This window comes from Petromyzon marinus, chromosome 8 (genome assembly GCF_048934315.1).
Source record: "Petromyzon marinus isolate PM22_M1 ecotype Great Lakes invasive population chromosome 8, UKy_Petmar_22M1.pri1.0, whole genome shotgun sequence".
Taxonomy (NCBI): Eukaryota; Metazoa; Chordata; class Hyperoartia; order Petromyzontiformes; family Petromyzontidae; genus Petromyzon; species Petromyzon marinus.
This window is the reverse complement of record NC_133674.1, coordinates 7,773,921-7,789,192: the sequence shown is the minus strand read 5'-3', so window position 1 is coordinate 7,789,192 and position 15,272 is coordinate 7,773,921. Positions and strand designations below refer to the sequence as shown.

The 15,272-nt window shown below is 51.5% G+C and overlaps 1 protein-coding gene across 3 annotated transcripts in view; it reads right to left on the bottom strand.

The window, feature by feature from the left end:
• Window positions 1-4,392: 4,392 nt before the first annotated feature.
• Window positions 4,393-15,272, bottom strand: part of PSAP (prosaposin) — a 28,103-nt gene continuing 17,223 nt past the window's right edge. For 2 of the 3 annotated variants that reach the window (XM_076065580.1, XM_076065582.1), the window contains exons 9-14: window positions 12,922-13,027; window positions 11,228-11,416; window positions 10,149-10,306; window positions 8,383-8,463; window positions 6,141-6,251; window positions 4,393-5,747 (exon numbers count right to left, since the gene is read on the bottom strand). In XM_076065580.1, the coding sequence (XP_075921695.1) occupies window positions 5,712-5,747; window positions 6,141-6,251; window positions 8,383-8,463; window positions 10,149-10,306; window positions 11,228-11,416; window positions 12,922-13,027 (681 nt within the window). In that variant the 3' untranslated portion in view covers window positions 4,393-5,711. The remainder of the gene's footprint in view (window positions 5,748-6,140; window positions 6,252-8,382; window positions 8,464-10,148; window positions 10,307-11,227; window positions 11,417-12,921; window positions 13,028-15,272) is intronic. The other variant, XM_076065581.1, reaches the window with a different exon arrangement.

Genomic DNA, 15,272 nt, shown 5'->3' with positions numbered 1-15,272 from the left:
GTCCAAAATTGCGTGACGTCATTTATGGACGGCCCCTTTCTAAACTCACCGATCTTAAACACTTTTGGTTTCCCAGAGTAAGCAGCGAGCGAGAACAAACCGCGTCACGCAAGCGCACAGCGGCCATTTCACTGTTTTTGATATTCGCTCGCACTTACGAGCGCTAAGCGAGGCATAACCTCGCGAAATGAACCGTCGGTTAAGATACTGGCGATCATTATTCGCCTGATGACGGACGCTTGTGTCGCGCGCCGAAACGTCGCGATTTTTATTATTATTTTATTTTATTTTCCAACGTGACTTTACCGAAAGAATCAAGAGTATGGATCCTTGCAGTCACGAAAACTTCAAATCTAGAATATTCGTACATGTATTTACCAGAACAAACGTTGGCTCAGGCAAGGGGTGGGGGGCTACTTCGGTTGCAACAACAAAAACAACTCCGGGCGTTTCGCTCAGCTGATTGTGAGTCCACTCGGCTTTAAATCAAAAGGGATATCGGCACAGCACAGGCTTGGATTACCAGCCATCAGCGTCGTACCGCGATGGTTGGATACGGGATTGCTCGGTACGGCAGTGGAGATGCGCCCAGACGATTTAGATTACTTGGCCGCTATAAATATCCACACGAGGATGATAAGCCACTTCGTTGAGCTATCGCTCGTGATAGCCAGGTTGCGTCTGAGAAAGCAGCTGCCGTGGCTCAGCGGGATGCTGTCGTGCGCTGGGGCAAGGAGCGGCTGAGAAGTGGCTGACGCGCTCACTGCGCTCTGAGACCAGCTGACCAGAGTTCAATGTCTGGTTCACGGCTAACATCAGCGACAATGATATCCGGACCGGTCCTGAGCCGTGACGTGTCTTCCCCCCCCACCCAACCCCCATTCATCAACCCGCACCGGGACCAGAGTGGTGAAGTATGCTCAAGCAACTCCAAACGATCGACATGGAAGGGGGGGAGGAAGGGGGAGAGGCACCTTCATCCAGCAGTAGATTTTTACTTAAATTTTAAATGATGTTGATTCACTCTTCAACACACCGGTGGGCTAAAGTAGTGAACTATTTGTCCTTTGTAAACGTGACACATTTTTTACTGTTTGTCCGTGTCGGGTGGTGGAGGGCTACGACACATTTATAAACAACGCGATCTAACCCAAAAACCTTGATTATGAATAATATTGGTCGCGAAAGCCTGCTACGTGTTAAACTGATTTTGAGAAAAGTCGGCAATTATACGTCGTTACATGTTTAAAGCGATTTCCCAGCAAGGCGACGCACACGCGCCTCCTCGCTCCGGGCGAGTACTCAGACTCCTGCGCGACTGGACTCTTGCGTACACGTGGGACTGAGCACACCCGCACCTCCCATGAACACTGTTGACCACGCACGGTGCAAAGGAAGTTCAACACACACACGTGCACACACACACGTGCACACGTGTGTACGTGCACACGAACACACGAAGCGTTGCCCGGGTATCGCCAACGCTTGCCGCGCCAGACCGGGACCTAGGGCTCAAGCAGCAGGGCGGCGTGCCACGTGGGGTGGGGAGGGAGAGCGAGAGGCTGGGAAGGAAGAGGCAGAGCCATTGATGAGCCACGGGGGGCACGGGGTGTGTGTGAGAGAGAGAGGCAGGGAGAGGCAGGGAGAAGAGAGAGGCAGGGAGAGGAAGGTAAATGAGAGGCAGGGAGAGCGAGGTCAGGGACTGGAGAGGAGGGAAAGAGAGAGGAAAGGTATGGGGAAAAGAGAGGCAGGTAAAGCAAGAGAGATGAGAGGCAGGGAGAGGACGAGAGCTCCAGGCCGACTTGTCCTGCAGCTCTCTCGCCTGCATTCACTCGCATCGACTCTCGTGACCAATTAGAATCCACTCGGCATTCCCAGTGGCGGGCATCCATCGAAGATGCGCACACAGAAAAGCATCCCCAACAGAGCTCAGAAGAGTGAACCGAGCTTCCCTTCATGAATATCGATTAAAGTTAAACTATGTATTTTACCGGGTAAGGCCCACTGAGCTATATATAGCTCTTTTTTTCAGAAGCGACCTTGCCACAAACGATAACTCAAACGAAGTGGCTTATCATGTCGAATGTATAGCAGCCAAAGATTCTGAAACACGTCGATTCTAATTGTGGAGGAAAAGAACTGGACACGGGGATAATGTAAAAAAACCTCAAAAAATACAGCAGGCATCGTCAGGGTCGGGATCGAACCCACGACCTTCTGTATACCAGGCGAGGTAGTTAACATCTCATAGCCACCGTGATGATGATGATGAGGGAGAGACGCAAACTATACAGCAGCAGGCATCGTCAGGGTCGGAATCGAACTCACGACCTCCTGTATACCAGACGAGGTAGTCAACATCTCCTAGCCACCGTGGCGGGACCACATTTGCGGTTTGTTGCAGAGGCTCGCGGTTCGACACCGTCGGGCGCCATGGATAATACTGCGGTTGGATTTACCCATTGAAATGCATGCAGTCTACACCACAGCTTCACAGCAGACAATTTCCAAAAAGCGTAGGGCGTGTGTGCCCGCGTAATAGTCCACATTGTCTAATAAAAACAAAACACTTGCCAATTAATTTATTTGGAAACATGGCAATTGTGGCCCCCTACTGAGAAAACTTAGCACTACCCTCCTGGAAAAAGTTGACTGCAAGGCTTTCCTGGGTAAAAACGTGTAGTAATACTGGTGATTGCCGTCGTGAATAATTCAATGATGGTGACGGGAGGCTCTAAGTCTTTTAAAATGAAAGGTTACCGACATCAATTGAAGTGCAACAGAGCACACTAAAATATTTACAACGAAAGCGAACAGAGGTCGCCGATGCATCTGCGACAATTAATGGCAGGGACGACTTTAAGGTGCACTCGAGAGATTGCTCAGAACGAATTCCCTGGACGCGTGTGCATGTCAACGAACGATTCAGCAGCCATCAGCAGATACCGAGGACACGTTCGCAAACGACATAAGCAAGTCGAATTTGCACATCCAAAAATAGTTTCACAATCCATCAGCCCGACGCCGATGATTATTTCGGGTTGTATGGTTGTGTCAATATCAGCCCCAACCACAACATAACGGGAGGGGTACTTGTATGTTGAACTTCTTCCGCACCGTACGTAGCCAACCGTGCTCATCGCAGGCGCGGGGGCACTTGCCTGTCCGATAGGCAGTCCAAGCATCGAGTCAAGCGAGTCCGACTGTCGATGACGAGACACCACGGGGGTGCGTCTTGCCACCGGTCCGGCGTTTTGCGAGTCTTGAATAAACGCTGCCGAAATCGTGCACTCACCCCCCCCACACCCAACCCCAAACAGAGCTCCGTGTGGCCGGCGGTATGTGGAGAGAGACGGACGCGTGAAGACATCACTCGTCTACTTCGAGACGTCTTTGTCCCGTCACGAACATTACAAGGGCCCTCGCTTACGGGAGAACCCAGAGAGAGAAAAGGGGGGGGGCGAATAATGGTGGCCTCGCCAAGTTACAGCTCTGCAGTCCGAGAGGTGGCGACGCGCGCTTGTTGTTCGACCCGACATCTGCGTTGCACGCCACACGCTGGGTGCGTGGGGGGGGGGGGGCGTTTCTCCAGGCACTGAAGGGGGTTTTTCCTTGGTAAGTTTCCAGAGCGCAGCGCAATGTAGCGACTGTTTTAGCCTTACCAGGTGGTGCCAACGAGGCAAGGTCGCCACGCGACCAGCAGAATTATCACACCGACTTGTGTGCCATGTGATGCACGCGCAATTTGTGGAAGGAGAGGGGGTCTAATCAGATAATGCCCCCCCCCCCCGCAAAAACTGTCCTCGTGTCACCCATACCCCCCCCCCCAAAGTCACACTTTGATAAAGTCTATTGAAACGTCACATTTCTCACTCGGGCAGGGAAAATGACAAATTTCATCCGGAAGATAAACATCGATCAGCAGGCAGAGGCATTCCCACCTGCACAAGGATCCACAAAGCTATGAAAATAACCAACCACGCCCCCCCACCCCTCTCGACTCCACAGGGAAACGATTCACATTCATCACTCGCAAGCAACCAAAAACACAGATTCCCCCGTGTAGCCTTAACAGACTGTTGGGAGGCAAGTGCTGTTAGAGAGCACCTATTAAGGCCGGCACGGCACACGAGGGGGGTGGGGTGGCCAACACCACGCCCGGCCGCCTTTGTCTCCCTAGCGGCGATGTTTTACACATTGCACCAGGTACTCAGTTGAGGTGGAGTTTACCCAGGAGAGGTCCAGGACCGGTTCCGATACCCGTCCACTGGTATTGGCCGTGAGCGGGAATCGAACCCGGGTCGCCAGGTTCGTAGCACAGCGTGCTAACCTCTACACTACCGCTCTGCACAACCACCCACACACAAAACACACAAAAAACACTTCCCGCACTTCACGTTACAGGCTTTATTTAGTCATTGTTCCAGAATCTACGGCACCTGCTAAGCCATGAAGGGGCCGAATTAATTCCTTTAAAAACCTGCACACAAGCGTCGTGCTCACTCACGCGCGCGCGAGACAGGTGACGATTGGTTGTGTGCAGAAACAAAAGTGTACTTATCCTTTTTTTGATATATTCAACGAGACGATTTCGGACGCGGGCAAACGGTGTCATCAGGATTGGTAGGCGCCGGGGACAAGCGAGGAGGGGGGCCGCAAAACACTTTTGGCCATCGCCGCTCCAACGCAAGGTTCTACTTTTCAAACAGAACGCTCCTTTGCGGTGAAATGAAAATGTGGCTCCGTTGTGCCGAGCAGTTCGGCCGAAGTGATTGCGGTGCAGACCTTTGCAGACCTCCACCCACCCCCCCTCCCCCACCATCCCGTTAGGAGCTGTGCAGAAAGCAAACTGTGTTCTCGGTCAGAAAATCAAATGATGCATCATCATCAAGCGGAATCGAAGGCAGAGGGAGAAAAACATCAACCCCCCCCGCCCCCACTACCCAAGTCAAGAAAATGGTTTTCAAAATCGTTCAAACGTTAAATAGTTTCGAACATACAAAAAAAGAAAGCAGCTACAATCCAACCACGCCAAAGTACATTCTCCAAATCGGCAAAATTTTACACCAAAATGTATCCGACCGGTATAAGTAACGCGCTAAAATCAAAGTTAGAAATTTGAAGATTAGAACCCCCCAGTAAAGCAATCAAATTCATTATCAAACCCGCAAAAATCAAACACGAAATTGGGGAGGAGAAAAACTGCTCCAAAAAAGCAAAACCAGTGATGTTTGTGAAATCCGCTGCAGACAGGCAGGGATCACTGTACCCCTAGCTTTGGCAGCAGTGAGCCAACCCACACCCCCACCCCCTCCGCCCCCCGCGAGACCTGCATCAGGCACGCCATCCACACACCCACACCGCCCAGCAGCACATCCTCACGCGCCCCGTGCGCTCACGTTGGAGCACATTCCACCCAGGAGACATGACGGCGGAGGAGCGAGTCTGGACACGTGGAGGGGTTCGCGTGTACGCGGAGGTGGCGGTGAGCACGGCCTCACGTGCACGGAGGGGGCGTACGTGGAGGGACCCGCGGGACAGGGCGTGAGGCGGATGGCGTGCGAGGAGGCGGCGGCGGGTTTGCGGCGGAGAGGTGCGCATGGAGGGATATGCCGAGGGGGAGCGTGGAACTGTGGGGATGCAGAGTGGAGTGTGGAGCAGGGGGCGAGGGATCAGAGAGGCGAGGGTGGCAGTCTCGTTCAGACGGTCGCTCAGTTCCACACGTGGCGCTTGCAGTGCTCCTCCGCCTGGCAACAGATAAAAAAAATGGACACACGTGAGACACGGTCAGCCACGACGCAGCGGTTACTGTGTGGGGGTGGGGACACTACACACACGTGCGTGCGCGCGCACGCGGATGGGAAGCGGTAGTGTAGTGGGCAATGCGCTGCGCGACAACCCGAGTTCGATAACCGCTCGCAGCCTCAAACCCTGGTGCAGTGTGTAAACATCGCCACTGGGCAGACAAAAGCAGCCAGGCGTGGTGCTGGCCATCCACCCCCTCCGTGTGCCACCGTGCCGGCCTTCATTAGGGTGCAACTTGCTTAACAAAACTTGCCCCAACAGTCTGTTAAGGCTATACAGGGTGGAGAATCTTCGTCTGTGCTTTTTCCATGCGTGCGCGTTCCCCCGCAACTCACGCTGCAGCGCTGCGCGTTCTCCTTGCTCTGGCACCAGAAGGACGGGCCCCAGGTGCACTCCTCCAGCCCCAGCGGGGTCACGTGACGCGCTGCGATGCACGCTCCCAGCTTCTGCTCGCACGCAGGGCGGCCACGCCACGAGGGAGCGGGGCACCTCGGTGGTTACAGACGCGGTGGGCGAGATGTTAAATCCCTCGCCCGGTACACAGAGGGGGTTGTGGGTTAGATCCGGAATCCCGACGACTGCTGTATATTTAGAGTTTGCATGTGCTCTCTCCCCATGGTTGCGTGGATTTTTCACCTGGTGCTCCGGCTGTTCCCTCCACATTTTAGAACCAATTTGCGTTCGAGTATTTGGCTGCTGCTATAAAATGTCACAGAAGCCACTTCGTTGAGTGGTCATTTGTGGCCAGGTCGCTTCGAATAGAGCTATATCACTCAGTGGGACTTGCCTGGTAAAATAAAAAAAAATAGTTTAGCCTCGTTTTAATTACCGGCCTCTCCCTCTACCCAGATCGCTGGCACCTACCACCCACCACAGAGACACTTTGTTACAGGAAACGTATTTAATTAAATGCAGGGATTATATTTGCGCAGTTGTCACGCGCGCGGTTGAGCTACAATTTAGATTTGCTTGTTTCATGTGCTGCCAACTGTTTGCTTTGTCGCTTTTGTAATGTTGGTGACCCAGGTCACCTCTGCAAGCGACACTAATCCTGGTCTCTTCTGTTCTCACCAGTTCTCACCCAGTTAATCTAAACTGCACTGCAATGGGTCACCCCCGCCCCCGTACAGTTGCGGACTGGGAAGAGGGCAGCACTTGTTAATTTTTGCCGAAGCACGCCTTGATGTCTCAGTGTAGTGCGAGAAAGTAAATTAAGCACATGTATTACCAAAGAGTTCCGATAATCCGCATTTTACCCAAGACCAGCTCTAGGAGCCTCGGAAATTAACAATTAACCTCAAAATGAGAACCTGTGCCTCAGCCACTGGGAATTTAAAATTACAAAACCCGAAAAAAAACCCAATAGTATGTACCGTGTGGGCCTGCATGTCCTCGGACTGAGTAATCATGTTCAGCAATGAGCATGTGACAGTCGGGCAATTTTCCAGTTACACAAAACAGAATGAGAGTTTGTAAGTTTGTCAGAGCGCCAAACGGAATTATTTTAAGTTACATTAACATTCATTAGCATAAATTAAATGACACCACCCTCTGAATAGGGTGGTTGTCAAAGACATGTTGCAGTGTGCGGTCACAATTGCTATTGTTTACGACCAAACCAGATGGACTGGCAGTGCGATTCGCGAAACGCAATGACTTTCCAGTCCACTTCTAGTTGGCGACTGCCTTCAGGTCACAAGTGGTAACCGTTTGTAGAATGGAGGGCTCGGTTTCGTCACCAAATTTGGACTTCAAGCCCCACACCCAGCGAACAAGAACCTTGACACGAAGAATCGGTGCGCGCAGCTGCGAGAGCCCAAAACGGAACATTTGAATTGTGTTCAAATCTTTGCCCCTTCTTTTAAAAAGAGGCTTCGGACGTTTTCCAGGGGCAGCACGCAGAGACCTTTGGTGTGGAGCTACAACATCGAGGACGAATGCCGGTACGATGGCAGAGCCAGAGGGCTCGCCGCCACATTTGCCGTTAGCCCACGACACGTCCCGACAAAATGTTGGTCTGCATAGCGCTCGCGCGAAAAAAGTGGAGGGCGGGCAACAGCCGAAGCTATATGCACTTTTAAATAGATTGAAAACCAATTTCTTCAGAACTGCTTGTTGTTGTGTGTATTTTGTTATTCCTTCCCCCTCTTCCCTCCGATTAAGCACGGTTGGCAACGTACGGTGCAAACGAAGTGCAACGTACACACATTTCATAATGGCCAGGAGGGGGCAGCAGAGTGGCGTGAAGTAGTGTGGCGTTGCACGCGGCGTAGTGTGGCGTGACATGGCAGGGTGTGGGCGGGGCGTGTGGCATGGCATGGAGTAGAGCATCGTAGCAAGGCGTGGCATGGTGTGGAGTGGTGTCGTGCGACGCAACGTGGCGTGGCGAAACGTGAAGGGGTGTGGGTGAGACATGGCGCATCGTGGCGTGGTGTGGAGTTTGGTGTGTATGCACGTCGCCGCGCTCACGTTACAGACAGGGAGACAGGCGTGACGTGGTGTAGGTGTGAAGTGACGTGGTGTTGTGAGACGAGACGTGGCGTGGAGTTTGGTGTATATGCACGTCGTCGCGCTCACGTTACAGACGAAGTCGGGGTCCAGCGCTTGCTCCAGCAGCTGCACCAGCAGTTCCCCGTACTGCTCCACGAGCGAGTCGCACTGTGCCGCAAGGGGGGGAGGGAGGGAGGGGACACACGTGTTGTGGTTACGGCAAGACCACCACGGCACCGGCCGGGGTCGCGACGAAGGCAAAGGGGCGGCGCGTCATCAGGCGCCGTAGCGTTCGCACGCAACGTCGGCCAGGATCAATCCACTGCTGGATGAAGGCCTCTTCCCCCCCCCCCCCCCCCGTCAAGCTGTTGCCGCCCTTTGTGGTACCGCGATCCTCGCGGTAGTGTAACAGCCACCATTCGCCACTAAGTGACAGTGATGTCACCATGGCGCCAGGCTAGGTGCACCGAGGCCACGTGAGTTGTCGAAGGCTCGGCGACAGGTCACCGGACACACCCAGGTGCCATGCTTTGGCCGACTTGAGAAGACTGGCAGATGCAACAATCCACCCGGCACCAGCAGACGAGCAAGATTTCATCTCTAGGCGTCCGTGGTAGATGTCCTCCCAGGTGCGTTCCATCCTTCGGCTGCCATTCCTCGCTAAGTCTCGATCACCGGCCACCGCAATCCTTCCAAGTGATGTTCTACTTACATTTCTTAACCGTCAGCACAATGTCTTAAACGACCATGCGCTCCAATCCACGCGTTCCCTCTTTCTGTCTCAATGCGCATATCTCCGTTTGTCTGTTCTCCACAAGAGGCTTGTGCGCTTAATGCTGTTCCAATTATTTACGAAGGTCTTACCCAGGTCTCAAAGCTTTGCTTTTGGGATGTTAGGTTAATTTCGATGTATGTGAAAAAGAGCTTTACAGCTCATCGGATATTCTGATATTTTATTTTTTAAAGGAGTGTCTTTTTAATGTGGTGGGTTGGGGGGGAAGTATATAACCTAGATATAAACTAGCCATGCAAGGAAATAACACAAAGATTTACAGATGGATTCACACATTTATCGGACTGTACCATCATCTCCTCGCCATCTGATCACCCCTGCCTTCATACAGACACGATACAACATATTAATGTTTGACAGATCAAATTGTGCCCGGTGTCAACACTATGATAATTATTCAACCTACATTCATCAATAACCGTGGCCATGAATGGAAAAATAATACATATATACACACACACAATAGGTCAGGCAATGGGTCCTTCATAGCAAATATAGCACATAAAGGCCACCTGTCAATGGAAGCATCACCAAAAAAAATTGCTTTATTGTTGTTTGATGCAAATTGACACGGAGTGTTGAGCAGTGACAGCCTCCAATCCGTTGCGGTCCAACCCTGTGGGAGTGCGTCATCGTTGGTGCATTCCCTTTCTTCGTGCCCGCACTGGTCGACGTTAATCCGTGACCCTTATCAGATTTACGCTTCGCACAGATGGATAGGAGGGGGGGGGGCTTCTCGTTTGTTTGCTCCTGTTTTAATCCGCGTGACGTTTATTTACTATTATTGCCGCACAGGTGATGTTACCAGTGTTTGCCGATAGGGCGAATAATGTCGACTTGCAACGCGCGCCCGCCACTGCTCTCCACGGCGAGAATGACGGAGGAGGAAGCCCCTGCGAGGATTTGCTGTGTAAATGGGCGCGACGATTACACATATATTTTTAAATCATGGCTGCCGGGACGAGTGTTGCCGAGGACGCGCAGTGCGGGCGAGGGGGTAGAGTTCGCCATGACGCCCCGTGCCTCGCCACGTCTCACAGCCACACCACGCGTCCGCTACCTGCTGCTGAAACGCGTCGGGCAGGAAGGAGCACACCGTCTCCAGCGCCTGCTCAATCTGCTCCTTGGTGGCGTTCTGCCCGAGTATCGAGTCCAAGTAGCTGACGAGCATCTTGCACGCCTCGCAGAAGGTGCCGCCGTCCAGCTTTGCTGGCATCACTGTGGTGGGGCGGGGGGGGGGCACGGGGCGAGGCCAGAGTACAAGGGAGTCACAGTGGAAGGCCACAATGATGAGGTGGCCCTTCCTTACAACTCATGCACAAACACCAAAGGCTACAACATTACCAGGGGCTAGGGAATCTTTTTGTTACCAAACGCGTGTGGGAAACAAATGTTCGTCGCCTGGCAGTCAAACACGTGTGCCCATTTACCGGAGTATGCAAGCTTGCCACACATGAAGTGAAAAAAAGATTTAACGCGATGCTTGATTTGTGTGGTCAGTCCATGGGCGACCACAATGAGACCATCAACTCGCTACACGCGAATGACCGGTTCAATCACAGGTGACTAAAACAAAAACTCCAGAGTTGAACCTAAAGAGCTCACAGCAGGGTTGACTCGGTGCTCCGACCCACAAGCCACTCGGGCACCTCTCAAACGATAAATATTTTTAAAAAGATCACCTTCTAACACAACCACTACCAACATGGTCGTGGAGGGTAATTAGTGAGGGGGGGGGGGGGGGCGGGGGAGCTGGAAGGGAAAAGACATTTGATATTCATGCCATTCTTAGAGTGCAGGGTGCTCACAAAAGCGCCGCTTCAGTCTGCAGTAGTTTCACAGCAGAGCAGCGAGCCACGTTGCACGGTGCAATCCCAATTTTGTGAAATTTGCGGTGTAATTTTTTTAAACCTTGGGAAAAATTCAGATACACCGACACTGGATGTACAATGGCCCCCCACTCTTACGCGACCTTAAATGTTCCGCCGCGTTGCAGTGGCTCCGTAGTACCATACGGTTAAAAACGCACCCGGCGACATTAACCGGGGGGGCGGCCCCGCAACAAATTGGTACCGCGAAGCTCGCGAGAAACAAGCGGCCGGCCGGCTGCGACGCCGCTCGGGGGGCCCCCCCGCGTACCTCTCGCCAGAGCCAGCCGCCGAGCCTCGCTCTTGCAGAGGCCGAGGAAGGTGCACACGGTTCCGGCGTCCAGCTCCTGCACCAGCAGCTCGATGGCGGCGCGCCCGTACGTGTCCACAAATTCCTTGCACTCGCCGCCGATGGTGCTGGGCAGGTGGGAGCACACCAGCTCCAGGTCCTTGACAATTTCTGCCTGCGGGGGGGGGGGGGGGGGGGGGGGGGGGAGAAGCACATTTAAAGGGCATGGTCGCCGTCGCAAACGAAAATTCTGCACGTACGCAGTCCGTTCTCCTACAACGCGTGGTTTTCACAACGCAAATCGGATACAGACCGTGGTGAATGTAATTTGGGGAAACGCATTTTTTTCCAAACGCGGTTGCGAACTGGATAGAACGCGATCGAGTGAACGGAACTACAATCGCGCGAGTAGGAATAAGCGGTTGAACGGCTTCCTCGGTGCAGCATCACAAGGTGGGATGCTGCTAGATGCTACTCGCATCCCTCAGTCTGTTCTGCCTGCATACGCATCTGACGGTGTTATTGCCGACTGTGCTATACCCTACATTATTTATTGTAACGCCATTTCTCCGTAACGCGGTGTTCTTCAGGAACGCTGCTAGCACGTTATCGGAGCAGACTACCGGGAAAAATACCACCGTAAATAATACGCACACACGTTTTGTTTTTTGGGGCGAATGCAGTGGAACTGGGCGCGTAAACGCTTGTAGCGCCATGACCGAGTAGGAGAACAAAGATGGCCAGGGATGGAGTTAGGAACTTGGTTACTCATTGGCAGAGGAGCTATTGTTTTCAGAGCAGAAACAATTTGCACAATCTTGGCGAGTAAGAAAGAGGTACCTCACCATAGTTCGTCATTAGAGGAACGGGTTGTTACCGTGCGGCAGGGTACTGTCCGTAAGGAACCACAGAGACTTACAGAAGATGCCAGGAAAGTTAGTTGTAGTGGGGCTAGCAGCATTAAGACCATTCTTTAGAAGGGCCCCGTTGCAGCAATATTGGTTTAAAATGACAAGTCAGCAACGTTATATAGCAGTGCCCAATGGCCTGGTCGATTTGGGCTTCAAATGAGGTTTTGGATGTAATTAAGCGTTTTACACCTTATGATCTCGGTGGCTACGTAAAAGTAAAAGACTACATCGCTCGTAGCGGTTGCAACAACAAAAAGGTTAAGGACACCAAGTACCCATGTCTGGTGCGAAGGGTGGACAGATGAACACAATCTACACGGTTATACGTGCAGTACGTTGCACTCAAGGTTCGCATGGTTTAACAGACGCGTACGCCCGAGGAGAACAGATCGGATGTTTTTAAATCGATGCAAACAAGAGGAAAATCTGGACATACGGTTAGATGCGCAATTATTGTAACGGTAATGTAAGTTTCATTTTAAAACCCGCTCACAATTCTGGCACCTACGATTAGGCTACGTGCCGTACGAAAGTTCAACACATATATACGTACAACCGAGAGATGAGGCCAGATTTCGACCTAAGAGTTTAACTCGATGCCGAGCTTGATATAACCGAGGCCTCTCCATCACGTCAGAAATGAACTCGCCCCACCGCAAACCTGCACACGCAGTGGAGCGGCGACACACGACCGACACCCGTGCAGACATCACGTGAGCACAGACCGCGCGCCACGGTTAAAACAAAACGCGCCACGCCAGGAACTTGCCTCAGACTTGTTGTTGCCGATCAGCTCATCAAGCTTCTCCATCACAAACTCGCAGATGACGCAATTTGGTCCTCCCTTCAGCGACGACGGCACGCGGCTCTGCTGCACGCACACACACGGCGTCACGTCGCGCTACGTCGCCGAGCATGCCGAAACCACGCTCTTAAAAAAAAATACCACGTTCCCCGCAGTCGGGACGGCGCCACCGGTCTCTTGCGCGTTGTCTTGCGACGGGCCGGAGCTCTGCGCAGCAATGTGATCAGTTACACGACCGACGGGCTCACATTTCAAATGGTTAGTTTGACATCTCGTCGCCTACCTACAGTAACACACACTCTTTGGTTCTATTGGGTAAAGTCGCATAGGTAAAAAATAAAATAACAAAAATCACGACGTTTCGGCCGCAACACAAGCGGCCTTCATCAGGTGAAGGGACGAGACTGTCTGGAGGACAGCGCTGGAGTGAAAAAAAGCCACGCTCAGATCACGACCCTTTAAGCTGTGTGAGAAGAAGCAAAGCGCCTTAACAAAGGAATTAGCATATAATTTAGCATTGAAATGGCTCATTGAAATAGCCAAGTTAAAGTATACACATCTGCAGAGGCACCCCTTGACAAAGGAATTAGCATAGAATTTAGCATTGAAATAGCTGAGTGATTAGTTTGTAACTGGTCAGAAATAAAAAATGACCCTACTAATAGCCTAGCGATAAAAACCAACAAGATCATCACAAGTTCGACCTCCCTAATCGACCCAACTAAACGTCCCTCCCTAAAACCTTCTGCTGCAAGAACCCCTAGATTCTATGGTCTTCCCAAGATTCAGGTAGAAGGCACCCCACTACGACCCATCGTATCCACGATCAACTCCCCTACCTATAGACTAGCCCGTTTTCTGTCAGATACCTTGCTGCCTTTCATTGGCAAGACCGCCTCAGCAGTACTTAACTCAGCCCAATTGGTCTCTATGGTCAAAGACGTTGTACTGTCCCCTGACGATATCCTTGTCAGCTTCGATGTGGTCTCTTTGTTCACCAAGGTCCCAGTACCTGAAACCATTGAAATAATTGAAAATTTGGTCCAACATGGACTAGACCCCGACACACCTGCACTGGTTAGGCACTGCCTCAACAATACCTACTTTACTTGGAATGGCTCCTTCTACAAACAAAATGAGGGTACCCCCATGGGGTCCCCCTTATCACCAGTGATAGCCAATATTTTCATGGAGAAATTTGAATCAGACGCCATCCAGACTTCCACCCTCAGACCTTCCCTGTGGAAGAGATGTGGATGGCACTTTCGTCACTTGTCCACATGGCCTCCCAGCTCTGAACCTTTTCCGACACCACATCAATTCCAGACATCCCGCCATCAAATTCACCATGGAAGTGGAGAAAGATGGCAAGCTACCATTCTTAGATGTTCTGTTTGAGAGGAGACCTGATGGCTCATTGGGGCATTCTGTCTACAGGAAACCCACTCACACAGATTCCTACTTGAAACCTGATTCCCACCACCACCCAGCCCAAAATAATTCTCTCAAAACTTTATACCATAGGGCTCATTGCATTTCGGACCAACACCACCTGACCAGTTAATTAAAAACATGTACACCTGGCCCTCAAAAAGAATGGTTACTCTGACCGTACCATCCACCAAGCTGTTTCTCCCTCCATACAGAAACAACCACTTGATACTCCGGTCAAAACCATCACACTACCATATATAGCAGGCGTTACTAAAAATATTTCCAAAATTCTAAACAAACACAAGATCCAGGTCCGGTTCAATACAGTACACAAAATTCGTGATCTGATCCCATCCGTGAAGGATGTCATTCCTGACTTACAGTACCCCAGGGTTTACAAATTGAGTTGTACCTGCGGTGATTGCTATATCGGGGAGACGAAGCGACATGTCTCTGACCGAATTCGCGAGCACAAATCAGATTTGAAACACGGCAGAACGAATTCTTCTGCCGTAGCTGATCACTGTTACAACGCTGTGGGTGATCACGATATAATTTTCTCCGATACCAAGGTTCTTTGCACACCCACGGGTTTTTATCAGAGATTTGTTCACGAGGCAATTCAGATCTACAAACAGACACAATTTCAAACGAGAAGATGGTTTCAAATTAAGCAATCATTGGAAAGATGTTATAAATCGAACTAAACATTAAACTAATTTCAATGGTACAGTATATTTTTCAAGTAGTGGTACCCCAAACTTTCGCAGCTCTTATAAATTCCCTTTTCACACCATCAATAGGTAAACTCCCCTCCCCCCGCCCCCCGCGCCAAACGGCAAGTCCACTGGCACGTACACCACCTCTTTTCTAAAAT